This window comes from Xyrauchen texanus, chromosome 5 (genome assembly GCF_025860055.1).
Source record: "Xyrauchen texanus isolate HMW12.3.18 chromosome 5, RBS_HiC_50CHRs, whole genome shotgun sequence".
Lineage (NCBI taxonomy): Eukaryota > Metazoa > Chordata > Actinopteri > Cypriniformes > Catostomidae > Xyrauchen > Xyrauchen texanus.
In genome coordinates this window covers 13,443,158-13,457,960 of record NC_068280.1, presented here as the reverse complement: position 1 = coordinate 13,457,960, position 14,803 = coordinate 13,443,158, and the positions used below count along the sequence as shown (strand labels likewise).

The 14,803-nt window shown below is 43.3% G+C and overlaps 1 protein-coding gene across 1 annotated transcript; it reads left to right on the top strand.

Moving 5' to 3' along the window:
• Window positions 1–158: 158 nt before the first annotated feature.
• On the top strand, window positions 159–4,837 carry LOC127643732 (ras-related protein Rab-33B). The gene is made up of 2 exons (XM_052126573.1): window positions 159–468; window positions 1,625–4,837. The coding sequence occupies exons 1-2, from the start codon at window positions 256–258 to the stop codon at window positions 2,102–2,104; spliced, it is 693 nt and encodes a 230-aa protein (XP_051982533.1). The 5' UTR covers window positions 159–255; the 3' UTR covers window positions 2,105–4,837.
• Window positions 4,838–14,803: the final 9,966 nt, after the last annotated feature.

Below are 14,803 nucleotides of genomic sequence, written 5' to 3'. Positions count from 1 at the left end.
TTACTAAGGTTAAAGGTTTGGATTAACTACATGCCGTTTATGATTTGATTTGACGGTGAGCACCCAATTAACTTTTCACAGAAATGTTTTTCCATGTTTCCCTTTCATAATAGCGGAAGTTATTGTAATCAGTTACCATCAGTTATGCGCATGTGAGGAGTGCTCACTGAATTATCCCGAGTTAGCAACTTTACACTTTAACTTCCATTTCGCCTTAATTCTCATCTTTTAGCCACTGGAACTACAGTTTCAGTGATGGATTCGTTGCTGGAGAGCTCAACCTCATCGCAGGGTAAGCCGGTGCGCTGCAGTCGCACATGTAAGATTATAGTGATCGGAGACGCCGGTGTCGGTAAGACCTGTTTGACCCACCGCTTCTGCACCGGACAGTTTCCCAGCAGAACGGAGGCGACGATCGGGGTCGATTTTCGTGAGAAACTTCTTGAGCTAGAAGGCGAAAAAATCCGAGTAAGAACTTCGTACCTACATATTTTTTAATAGCCTACATTTTCAATTTTATCAAGTTTTTTTTTTTTATTATTAATTTCCATTTTGAAGCTTATTTATGCAAGATTATTTTAGACTGGGAAAAACTGTAATTTTGTGAATGCAAATAACCTAGAATCATAATGCTTGTTTATCCTATAAAATCTGTGCAGCACAAACCCTAATATTTTCTGTTTATGACAGTTCATCGTGATCTGATATAATTTGTGAAGCTGTATCTTTTGTCTACATCCACTACTCAATTTAGACGTAAATCCTTGATTTTAAAGTTAAATAGTATCCTTGTGAAATGCCGTTTTTGAGAATCCCATCTCATAAACCATTAAAACAGACACCGTTTCAAAAGTGTAGCCACACGATGGAAAATCATACATGTTCACGTGATATTAGTGTGATAAAGTCAGAGATTCACCGGCTTAACATCTGTGGTAATATTCAATAACTTTACACACCGATAAAGTTTGTATGCAATTGTATCACGCTAGAATCATAATATTCACATCTTGTGGCTATACTTTTGAAACATGGTGTATTTTAATGTTTTTAGACTGGCCACATTCACCTCCATTGTAGGTGCCCCACCGTAACCTACATTTTTGCTTATTGTTCTTTATATAAAGTCAAATTAAGGACTGATTGTGGTCAACAATATGCCACATACGCTGCCTGTTGATTGAGCTTAACTTGTATTTAACCAGCAATATTCCTTTGAACTACAAACTACAATAAACCTTTTCACATAAAAATAATGTAAGTTACTATAAACTTGGTATTAGTCAATACTATCTATAGGCTTCTTAAGTTTTCTACATTTGCCTGAGGTAACTTTGTCTAAGAAAGTATCAGTTCAGCTTGTGATTTGACTGTGAGGTTGATCATGCGTAAAGATCATGTAGATTTTAAAAAGATGTTGTCTTGACCAGTACATTGCCATTTTTCTGCCTCTGCAATGTCAATGCAGCACTGTATTTTTAGTCATGAGTCCATTTCAGCAGTGTATATGTGACAGTCTTGTGCCAAAAACTAATTTACATATATTTTAATACCCTCAGGCCAAAGAATATATAGGCTAGAGTCCTATGTAGAGTTGCTCTCAAATCTTTCCCTCCGTCTCCAGGTGCAGTTGTGGGACACAGCTGGTCAGGAACGTTTTCGCAAAAGCATGGTACAGCACTACTATCGCAATGTGCATGGCATAGTCTTCGTCTTTGATGTCACTAACCCTACTAGTTTCCGCAATCTGCCATTGTGGATGGACGAGTGCCGTCAGCACTCTCTTGGTCCAGATGTACCACGTGCTCTTGTTTGCAACAAGGTCGACCTGATAATTTCAACGACTACTTCTGTGTTAATCGAGCAGGCTCGTCACTTGGCCGATGTCCACGGAATGACTTTATACCTTACTTCAGCCAAAGGCCCCAAAGGGGACCAGGTGGACACCATCTTTATGACACTGGCACAAAGATTGAAAAGCCAGAGGGGGAATTATGTGAACGAATGTGTGTTACAGTCCAGCAGAGCAGCAGCTGGGAGCTTCAAAATCCCAGCGAGATGCATAACCGAGAAAGAGATGAAGAATTGTACCTGCTCCTGCTAATGGATAGATGAAAGCATATTGTCTGTATTCCAATGTTCACTCAAGGTGGCACAGTAAAGAGCAAACATGTCCCATGAATCACAGGTCAATGGTTATGTCTAAGCAAAGGATGATGGATATTTTCCAGCCTTACATATCAATATGTTGAGACTTCAACAAATCTCACGCTGGCATTTAGTTTCTCAACTCAAACTCTGAACCCCCACAAGGTCTAATGCTTATTCATGTAACATATTGCAGGTTTATAGAGATATTAATATAGGGTGACCATATTCTGGTTTTCCAAAAAAATGACACCTTTTTTTCCGCCGGGGGGTATTGGGGTGGGGTGAAATAATAGGGTTCAAAACAGTGTTATTATATGCAAACTTCAATACAGTGAAAAATGCACTATTAGCATAACATAAATAAATAAAAATGTCCAATATTCTTTTGAATGCCCATGTACTAAAATGTAAAGCCAAACACAACAGCGCTTAGCGCTTTCGCGGAGAGATTGACAGACAGGAATTTGGCCAATAGTTGCTGCAAGCCTCTTATAAATGACCAATTGGCATGCAAGAAGTTGGGACTTACAAAGTGGGTTAAATTAATGCAAATATGCAAGCATACACAATGAAGTATTAGACCAGATGCGCATCATAATGCAACTAAAGCCGAATCCTGCAAATTTCGAAATCCAAACCTGATGCTTTTTTAAGGTCCGAAAAAGAGGACGTATGGTCACCCTAATTAATATAATAAAATAAACAAAGACAGCAGGGGCATAAAAAGTACTCTGAAATTATTCTTAAGTGAAAGTATGGATAGTGAGTGAAAATTTAGCTTAATTAAAAGTATCTAGCCAAAAACATACTTGAGTGAAAGTAAAAAAGTATTCCCATTTATTTGTACTTAATTATTACAAAAGTAAAATGTAACTTTTAAATCAAGAGAGGAGATTGTGAGAGAGGACGTTGTTGAATTCAGCTGGGTTTTTTTTTCAGTTGCCTGGTCATAAAATTGTGTTACAATAACAAAATCTTTGCTAAATTATATTTATGGTGTATATCCTGGTGTAATGAACACTAGAGGCGCTAAAACAACATTGACTCTTAACCCCTTTTCACTCAAATCATAAGTAAAACAGCAGATTATCAGTTCATAAACATTTATTTTTCATTCCATTCCACACACAATGCTAGTTTGAGTGCTATCAAATTGCACGGAAGCTCTACTAATAGTGTTGCATATGCATTACAAAGGACTTGGGTATGAGTCCTGATGAGCACACGAGTTGACACGTGAGCGAAATTATCATAGAAGTACCAAAAAATTAAGTGGTTAATTCAGAAATAGTTTTTCATGTCACATTTGCTTTTTCTGACACTATCGGTTTGGTTTAGGTTTCAGGTTTAGGGTTGAGTGGTCAGTTTTGTTGAATAAAACCTCTATGGAATATTAACCTTAACCTCATCTGTTCGGGAAAAAGTTCCTCTCTCTTTTAACGCCACACAGTGAACATTTCACTTCGGAACTGCCCTGAGACGTGTAATGACCCGCATAATTTTATTTAGCAGAAACTTTGCTACAGTCACACAATGTTCATTGTATGTGAGAAGGCACTCACAAATTGCGAAGTCAGAGCACCCAGTCCCTTGAGACATAGAGAAAGATGATGTTGGTTTTTTAAATTGTTTTCTGAGCATTGCTCCCTACCCCTGCTCTTAAGCAAATGGATGAATACAGTTAAATTCATAATTATTTACACAGATTTCCTTTTTTTAAATCATCATTATCATTTCTGGTTTTATAGTTATTATTATTAAAGTTGCCTAACAACAATAATAATTCAGTAATCATTCATTGATTATGATTTAAATATGAATGCAATTGTAGAAATAAATGACATGTACACATTAAATTACAAAAGCCTTTTGTTTTTATTTACAGTGTATATTTGAAACATGAATGATAATTTCATAAATGTCCAATCTGTACAAGTATCAGGTGTTTAGAATAAAGTTCAGGACCAAACCCGTCAGTGTTTATCACTTTTTGCTCATATTTTTGATTGAATATGAATTTCAAATCAGATCCGAAATTTCGTCTCTGCAGACAATCGGAATTCCATACAGCTGCCGCGCGACAGCTGTTTGTCAATCTGTCGTTTGTCGGATGCACTGAAAAGTCTGCTTCAGTCCAATAAGACGAAAGAAAATGATCTGCAAAAATGTAATGAGTACTTTTCCAGTTTAAATAAAATTGTAAGGAGTTAAAAAAGAATACAATTTTTTTCTTTAGAAATGTATTTAAGTAAAAGTACAAGTATTATGTTTAAATTGCACTTGAGTAAAGTACAAATCCCCAAAAATAATAAGTACAATACTTAAATATTTTAATGCAATTACTTTACACCCCTGCAAGACAGTGAGATTTGCTTTGCTGTTCCATCTGACTTCATTTCCTTTGGGGTTTTAAAAACTGCTGCTGCAGGAGTTTGGCCTGTAGACTTTTTGCAGACAGAGTAAAATATTGTCAAGCATTATGTTGGCCATCACTTTAAGGTCAATATTTATCTGTTATTTCAGCATAACTTCAAATATGGGAGCTACTGGAGAAAGCTGTACCACTGCTTTCCCTTTTCAAAAACTGTTTGATGGAGTTGCATGACAGAGGTGTGGCTGTCTACAGGTTAAAAAGAAGGCCAGATTTTGGCCATATAATCTTCACTTTGCACTTGATGTGGTTTGCTCAATCATGTATATTATTGTATGTGTGTTTAATGGATAAACATCTATAACATAATTTTACTGTGTTTGTATGATTTAATAAACAAAAAAATAAAAAAATATATATTTTCAGCATTCTTCTCTCTATTGGGAATTGATGATCCTGCAGCATAAATTCCAGCATGATTACACGAGTTAGTACTTTTCCATTTCACAGCAATATTATCCAGCTGCAGTTAAGGGCAGAAGCACCAGGGCTGCAGTCTCTGAGCGGAAGTTGAGGCAGAGCTGAAATATTACATCACTGCAGTAATTTTCTGACCAGCAGCATTCAATGACGAATGTTTACATGGCAGAGGTTTTCTTTGGGATCACCAAACTAGATTGCACAGCCTTAAAGCCCAGGGCACCCCCTGGTAGTCAAGGGCACCTGGGCACTGGCCCCATTGGAACAGTCAGTAATCCATCCCTGTATGTGTGTGTGTGTATATATATATATATATATATATATATATATATATATATATATATATATTATTCAGAACTACCTTTCATTATTTCAAGCTATTTGTAAGTACCGATTGATATTTGTAGCACGAATAGTATTTTACTAATATACTGATTTACTCATTTAGCCTGCTATTTAAATGTAGATGGAGCTGTCGGCATTTTGTCCATTATTTCTTTACTGCCAAACAAACAACATTTTTGAGAATAAATGACTTTGCAGTGATAACAGCAATAACAATATTCATATTATTTAGTGTTTAATAAAGTAAGCTATATTGCATCCACATCATTATTGAATCCTGATTCTTTGTGGGTTTTTTATTTTTAACTTTTTGTCTTAATGGTGTCAAAAAGTGCTGAAACTGATGGTGGTCACTCTATAGACTTGTTTGTTTAATCAAACCATTTGAGGATCAATAGTTACTATGGCTACTTGTGGAGGAACTGAAACTCACTACATGTCACTTTTTTTTTTTTACAGGCCTTTAATGCCAATCTTCATTTATCTTGTTTCTTTGTCTGGATGTTGTTGTATTTTTTAGGGCATATTTATTTTCATTTATTAATTTATTTTATTGTTTATGTTTTTCTTCTTTCTTTTTTTTTTTTTTTAGGGAGACCGGTCACACAGGAAAGTTGTCACAAAGGCTATATCTCAGAAGAAACTATAAGGTTTAGAGTGAATTTTTTTTTTGTTAAAACCTTAAATTAAAATGTTTTTAAATTACAATATCATCATATTGTTCCTGTTGCTGTTGGGTAAACAAAAAAGAAATGGTAAACAGTAAAACCAGGACAAGCATATTTTTCATGTCGGGGCAAGTTGTTGCATTTTATTGTAAATGGACAATATTTGTTGGCCTAAAATATTTTTTGATGTTATCTTTTACATTTAGCTGTTTTTATATATATTTTTGAGTTTAGTAATTGTTTTACTGTTTTAATTTTGATGGAAAAAAAAAAAAAAAGCAGTTTAAAGGCTGGTTTCTTTGTGAGCTTATCCCATAAAGTGTGTTGTTGTCACAAAAGCAGGGGCGGGTTTCCGACTTCTAAGGCCCCAAGCAACCGACCAAGTTGGGGCCCCATTTAGAGATTTCTTTGCTTAAAAAATGACATAAAATGTATTTTAAATCATAATTTTCATTTCATCCTATCAACCATTGTAGCCAAGTACATTCAAAATGTTTAATGAAATAAAAAATCTAGTTAAATACAATGAATTCATGTTTTCCAGTTTTCCACAATACAGTGATAAAAACCATTATTTATTAAAATTATAACCCAACAATTATTTATTGTTGTCCAGTTTGTTATTATAATATGATACAGTACTTTTATTACTCTGAGGATTTGTTGTATACAATAGTAATATATTCCTGTCTTATTTACTTTCACCTGGAGTTTATATTCTAATGCTGAGGCTGTATTTTATGTAAGCTTCATGGGCAACATTCGTATTGTAACAATAATCATACAAGGCACAACAGTCACTCAGCACACTAGAGCAGAAGGGGGGAAAACGACTCGGTTACTAGCGTAACCTCGGTTCCCTGAGAGGAGGGAACGAGTATTGCGTAAGTAGCTTATGCTATGGGGAAAACTCCGTTTCTCGAGAAATATTGAAGTCTTTATGTAAAACGCATTGCAGCTGCACAGCAGACAGCGATGAGCGAGGCAGCTCGGTCATTGGCTGTGCCGCGGCAACTGCTCGAACCAATGACGGGGTGACTCTGAACGCGCGACCAATGGCGCGCTACCATGCTGCAGCTCAGAGCCTGCCGAAATTAGCATAGGCAGGCTATATAATGGGCACCCCGTCACGCGAGTTCCTTTAGGTTCAATCGACTGAAGCGAACTGACCAAGCACAAGCATGGCAGCTTACGCAATACTCGTTCCCTGCTCTCAGGGAACCGAGGTTACACTAGTAACCGAGTCGTTCCCTATCGAGAGGTCTCTCCTATTGCGTAAGTAGCTTACGCTATGGGAACACCATGTAAAATGCCGTGCGTGCTGACTTCGCTCTATAAAACCAGAGGCAGGTGCCTGAGCTTTAAAGCAAAGTGATTATTCCCCGAGCCGGCCAACGGTGAGCTATATACTGGGATATTACAGAGCGTCCTTGCCCAAGGCGGGGCGCTCTTTGTACAAACACAAGCACACATCTTATGTACTGAGCTTTTTATGTACTGGTACGCATAATAAATCCTCTAAGTCGGTCAGAGACGGACCTTATAAGGGAGGAGGTGATGCCCAGCATACACACACTCTATTCCATTCTATAGTCAGGCTGATAGAATGTTGGAATGCAATGAGGGGACCTGTAGGTTATAAAACCTGATAAATGTCGAGGCGAGGCCCAGCCTGCCGCCGCACAAATATCTTCAATGGGTATCCCACTCGACCATGCCCACGAGGAGGCCATGCTCCTCGTAGAGTGAGCTCTGATGCCTAAGGGGCATTGTAGGCCCTTGGCTTCATAAGCCAGCGCTATAGCATCCACTATCCAGCGCGATATTCTTTGCTTTGAGACAGCGAGACCCTTAGTTCGGCCGCCAAAGCATACGAATAATTGTTCCGTCTGTCTGAACAGGGCAGAACGTTCCAAATATACTCTGAGCGCCCTGACCGGGCAGAGTAAATTTGCGTCGCCTTCGTCTGCTGGGGACGATAGCGCTGCCAGAGATATCACCTGTGCTCTGAAGGGTGTAGAGAGCATTTTAGGAATATACCCGTGCTTTGGCCTAAGAACAACTTTGCAGTCGTTAGGTCCAAATTCCAGGCAAGCAGCGCTTGATGACAGCGCGTGCAGGTCGCCCACTCTTTTAACTGAAGCGAGCGCCAGCAAGAGCGCGGTTTTGAGCGAGAGCTGCTTAAGGTGCACGGTTCGGAGAGGTTCGAACGGGGCACCCTTGAGTGCGTCCAGGACCGTGGCCAGGTCCCAGATCGGCACCGAAGGTGGGCGAGGAGGGTTCATCCTCCTAGCGCCTCTTAGGAAACGAACGATCAGATCGTTTTTCCCTAATGAATGTCCTTTATCAGGATTGTGTGACGCCGCTATGGCAGCCACATAGACTTTGAGCGTGGAGGGTGTGCGGCCCGCCTCCAGCAGCTCCTGCAAAAAGGCGAGTACACTTGGTATCTCGCGACGCTTTGGGGTTCAAACTCTTGGTATCACACCAGTCACTGAACACTTTCCACTTTCGGGCATACAAGCGCTCGTAGAGGGCGCTCGCGCCTCAGTAATGGTTCTCAAAACTCCACTGGGGAGGTTCTCGGGAACCCGTTGAGGGGCCATGCATGGAGGGCCCACAGATCGGGCGGGGATGAAGAATCATCCCGCTGGCCTGTCCGAGGAGGTCTTGCCTCAGCGGAATCGGCCATGGGGCAGATTGCATCATCTGTATCAGTTCTGGAAACCACGTCTGGTTTTTCCAGAGTGGGGCTACCAGGAGCACTGCACATTTCACCTCCCTGATCCGACTGATGACCTGAGGTAGCATCGCGATCGGGGGAAAAGCATACAAGGGGCGGCTCGGCCAAACTTGGGCGAGCACGTCCGTGCTTTTTGAGAAGAAGAGAGGGCAGTGCACGTTTTCCTTGGAGGCGAAGAGGTCGACCTCTGCCTCGCCAAAGGTTTGCCATAACCACTGAACCGTCAGAGGGTGGAGAGACCATTCTCCTGGGAGAACCTTGTCTCTGGATAGCATGTCCGCTCCTTGGTTCAGGACACCTGGCACGTGCGCTGCCCTTAGCGAGCAGCAGGTGGTGTTGTGACCATAGGATGAGCTCCCTGGCCATAGAGTGCAGGAGCTCGACCTGAGTCCACCTTGGCGATTTATATACTGAAACTACCGTCATGTTGTCCATTCGGACCAGGACGTGTTCGCTTTTTAGGTACGGAAGCAGGGCTCTGAGAGCCAAGGCGACCGCTTTCATTTCCAGACAGTTTATGTGTAGGCGCTTTTCCGGGTTTGACCAAAACCCGGAGACAGGCCTGCCCTCGTAAAGGGCCCCCCATCCTATTTTGGAGGCATCTGTCATGATCATTTTTCTCCGCGTACTCACGCCGGTTTGATACCAGTTGATGGCTTTCCAGGGCGTCAGGGCTTTTATACAGCCGTGATTCGCTCTGATCAAAAAGTGGCCCGAGCGCCACGCGTGAGTGGGGACACGGCTCTTGAGCCAGCGCTGGAGAGGACGCATGGGCAACAATCCTAGCTGGAGTACAGCTGATGCCGAGGCCATGAGACCGAGCATTCTTTGAAATCGTTTGACGGCTCTCAGAGGCGCAGGTGCGTGCTGAGCAGCCGTATTGAGTGCCGAGTGCAGGGGTGCGTGGGAGAGTACAGGCACGTGCGCTATCTCCGAGATGCTCACAGCATGAGTCGGAGAGATGCTTGAAACTGTATGAACAGTGTTTTGGGGTGGGGGTGCATACATCATAATAGGCACGCGCGCCACATTCATAAAGCTTTCTGCATTTAGCGGGGAGTTTCTTTGCTCGCGCATTGCATCTGTGATGCTTGCGGCATGAAATAGAGAGCTGTTTGAAACTGTATGGGTTTTTACTGGGGAAGTGTTTATAACTGTGGGAACAGTGCTTGTGTGTAGTGGCGCATACATGACAATAGGCACACGATCTACATTTTTGGGACATCCAGCCTGAACTGGGGAGGTATTTGGCACTGTTTGGACAGTATTGATATGTGGGAATGCGCACTTTAGTGTGGACATGTGAACCCTTAGTGACACAGGCAGAAAATGACTCTTTTTGTGATTTCTGTGTCGCCGTAAAAACGGCGTTTGATTGCACGTGAGCGAGTTTTATGACTGGCCCATTGACTGCTGTATAGACATTTCCAGCCGCCTGTAAGGGGACTGGGTAATGTTTTAGATGTTTGAGAGAGAGCGGTCCAGCTTTTGTGAGACACGTACTCTCTCTTTTTCTTCCTGTTGCTAGGAAGACTTACGAGGCTCTGTGTTCAGAGTGATTCTGGGACGAGGACCTCGTTGCTCGTGCGGCTTTCTTTGGCCAGCGGAACGCGAGCGGCGTCGAGCGTCCTTTTCAGGTCTGCTCTTCGGCTGGGAGACGGGCGGCTCTGCCCTGGCTCGCTGCTGCTGCTGGGGCGGTTTCTGAGACGAGCTGGAGCGCTTGGGCAGGAAGTGATGCATAGCTTGCGAATCCTTCCAAGCCTCAGTGAATTCTCTCACTACCGGTCCGAACAGGCCGCTTGGAGTGACAGGCGCGTCAAGAAATGGTGCGTTATCCGCGTCCTTCATCTCCGTTAGCCACAGATGGCGCTCAAGGACGGTCAAATTAGCCATGGCCCGGCTGATGGATTGGGCAGTGGCCTTTGGTCCTTGAAAGCCTCGGGTTCAGGTCCAGACTCGACCATGGTGCGGAGGAGTTTGGCCTGAAAAACTTGTAGAACTGCCATCGAATGCAGCGCTGACGCAGCTTGGCCGGCAGCGGCATATGCGCGACCAGCGAGAGCTGAGGTGGTTCTGCAGGCCTTCGAGGGGTGAGAAGCTCTGGCCTTCCATCCAGCAGTGGAGGGTGGGCATAGATGGTTGGCCATGGTCTCCTCGAGGGGCGGAGTTGCCTCGTAGCCTCTTTCTCTCACGCCGTCCACTGAGGAGAGCGAGGAAGAAAAAGAAGGCTTTAGGCAAGCAGAGTGCGGGGCTTTCCACGACTTTGTGAGCACATCGTGGACCTCAGGGAAGAAAGGAGAGGGTCTCTGTCGGGGGGCCTGCCGGCGCCTTTGCAGGAACCACTCGTCCAGCCGGCTGCGGGCGGGTTCTTCCGGGGAAGACCAGTCGAGCCCGAGGTCTTCCACGGCTTTTGATAGGATACGGACGATTTCCGAGTCCATGCTGGTGCCCGCGCTCGTGTCCGCTGATGTCGATGGCGCGGGGTCGAACGAGCCCGGCCAGTCGTTGGATGCAGCATCAAGAGAGAGGCTGTCATCCTTTCCATCGTCGTCCCCTGATGTGCCAAACGAGACGAGACCCACCGCCTTGTTGGAGGGGTGCAGGTCCGCTCTCGTGAAATGGGTTTGCGGTGAAAACGGCAAAGCGAGCGTGCAGCTCGGCGAGGCCCAAGGAGTCGCATTCGGGGCATCCGCCCTGAATGAGTGCAACTTCTGCGTAGTCCAGACCCAGGCAGCGAGTGCAGATGATGTGCCGATCTCCGTCGTGAAGAGGGCCTCTGCACGAGGCGCAGGCTGAAGGCATTTGAAACAACGCCTTGGAAAATTACTCTTTTACTTCTAAAAGCGTCGCGGGGGCGAGCGCTTGCAGTAAAGGATATGCGATGCGCATAGCAGAAGGCTTCGAAGGCGGCTGAAGGCAGCGGCGTCCTCTTAGCAGACCCGCTCCAAGCTTGTCAACGGCGGTGAAAGACTCCAACAATCCGCAGGATCCAGCGAAGAGAAGGTCTACAATGGAGGAGATTACAACTAAAGAAACTCGCATAAGGGGGTGCCCATTATATAGCCTGCCTATGCTAATTTCGGCAGGCTCTGAGCGCGCGAACGCGAGGCGCGCGCCCATTGGTCGCACGTTCAGAGTCGCCCCGTCATTGGTTGGAGCAGTTGCCGCGGCACAGCCAATGACCGAGCTGCCTCGCTCATCGCTGTCTGCTGTGCAGCTGCAATGCGTTTTACATAAAGACTTCAATATTTCTCGAGAAAAGGAGTTTTCCCCATAGTGTAAGCTACTTACGCAATAGGAGAGACCTCTCGATAGGGAACAGCCGTTTATCAAGCTTTGAAACTTTGCTTGTTGCGTAACAATCTGGACTAATGTTAAACGTCGTAACAGTCCCCTCTTTGCAACATGAACTTGTTCAGAACGTTAAATCTTTGTGACATCTGTGCTAAAAAAACAAACAAACAAACAAAAACAATCTAGACACATTGCAACGACTGAAACAGAACGCATGTGTCTCGGCATGCATTTTTGAAAAATTCTCATGCATTGAGGAGTAAGGGTGCGTGGTGGTGGAATAGGGAGGAAGAGGCAGAGGAGCACGAAGACACCATGCTGTCCCGGATGAAATTAGGGCCACAATTATAGACCATGTCATCAACCATGGCCTCACAATGGCGGAGGCAGGTCGCCGAGTGCAGCCTAATGTGCCTCGCTCTACAGTCCTCTATCATCCAAACCTCTCGCAGGGAAAACAGGTATGTAGTCAGTCAATGATGGAATTATATGTTGTATAGGACAGGACACTGTGCATAGAGAAAGAAATATATTTATTTACACATTTACCTATTCATTTAGTGTGTGTGTGTGTGTGTGTGTGTGTGTGTGTGTGTGTGTGTGTGTGTGTGTGTGTGCGTGTGTGTGTGTGTGATAGGCCTACAGTAATATCTTACCTCAATGGGATGTTATAATACTAAAAATGACAAGAAAAACATTGGAGAATATAAACTATGGAATAGTTTATTTTCTACAGTATTGTAGTATTCCAGTCACTGTGCAGTGATGCATTAGAATTGTGGTAAAGTAACTAAAGTAACATTCTGTAAGGAATACATAAGGTATACATTACGAATGGAGTGTTGTCCTTTGAAATATATGTCTAGGATTGGACGACAACCTTGCACGGGTGGCAGAGGAAAACTTCTCAATGAACAACAAGAACAAGAGATCTGTAACATGGTGATGGCAAATAATGCCATTACATTGAGACAGATCCGCGCTGCAATCCTACAAGACAATGCCATATTCCAAAATGTCAACTCTATAAGCATCTCCACAATAGACCGGATATTGAAGAAGCATCAGATGACAATGAAGAAAATGTACAGGGTACCATTTGAGAGGAACTCTGATAGAGTGAAAGAGCTGCGGTACCAGTATGTACATGTAAGTCAGTTACTGGTTGTCCATCATTATAACCTTTTTACTATTAAGCAGTGGTTCCCAAACTTTTTGGCTTCAGTACCCACTTTACCTGATTTGTGTATCCAGGTAATCCAGGTATGAAAGTATTTTATTTATCTGACTTCAACATTTCACCTAAAAACTGCAGCTTACTGTATGATGCAATTATCATTATAATCCTTATTTGGAAGAATATAACATACAATAAGAAAAGGGGTCAAAGAGCTGCAATTAGTGCCTCCCATGTAAATCTATCTAATACTGTGGGTTTTACTGTAACATTTCAGTAAGTCTAGTCATTGATGATTTTCCCCCTCCCCTTTCTGTCAAATACCCCCTGTAGTACCTCTGCATATGGGTACATGTACCCAAGGTTTGGAACCACTGGAGTAGTGGCCAGTAGTATATTGAACTTGTGGAGAGCATAGAGCATTCCTATGTAATTGTCTGTAACTGTAGTGTATGACTCTTCTGTATGACTGATTTGATGTTTTCTTTTTTTACGCTATTGTAGAGAATAATGGTATTGGAAGGAAACGAGACCCATCACATCCTCGTGTTTGTGGATGAAGCTGGCTTCAACCTGGCCAAGGGCCGAAGACGTGGTCGTAATATTATTGGCCACCGGGCCACGGTGGATGACCCAGGCCAGCGAGGGGGCAATATAACTATGTGTGCTGCCATATCTGAGAATGGTGTGGCCACTCACATCCCCAGTCTTGACCAATACAATACACAGAAGTTCCTCATCTTCTTGGACCGCCTTCATTTGGGTTTGATTCCTGAAAATGAGAGAGGTCTCGTAGGGCCTCACCTACCACAATATGTCATTGTATGGGACAATGTGAATTTCCACCGTGGCCTGCTCATCAGGGCCTGGTTCACTACTCATCCAAGGATGGTCATGGTGTTCCTACCACCTTACTCTCCTTTCCTCAATCCTGCTGAGGAGTATTTCTCCGCTTGGAGGTGGAGAGTTTATGAGCATCGGGCTCAAGATCAGAGGTCCCTGTTCCATGCAATGGACGCTGCGTGTGAGGATATTACAGGAGATCAGTGTAGGGGATGGTTGTGACATGCACGCCGTTTCTTCCCTCGTTACATTGCAAGGGAGAATATACGCTGTGATGTGGACGAGAATCTGTGGCCAGACAGACAGCAGCGTGTGGATGGCCAGGAGGGTGAGGACGGTGGCCAGGAGAGGGAGGGTGAGGACAGCGACCAGTGAAGAACTGTTAGTTGTGAAACTCCAGCTTTATTTACAGCACTGTAGACTGCATATAATTTTCATTGTTTTTTGTTTGTGTCTATTCAACAGTATATTATGCTGTATACATTTTCTTTTTACTCTGATGTATGGAAGTTACTTTATGTGTGTGAATGATAATGGTTACAATTTCCTTGGCAGTATGAGTGCAATGTGTGATGTCAAATCTTGGAGGCTACTCTTACACTAAAATCCTATTTCTTCTTTTCAGTTTTATACACAAATGTATTCTGTTAGCTAGACAAAAAACAGTACAGTAACCATTGTCAATGAAAGACTGGGCTAAGACTGAAAGGTGGACATGAGGGATATTTCAA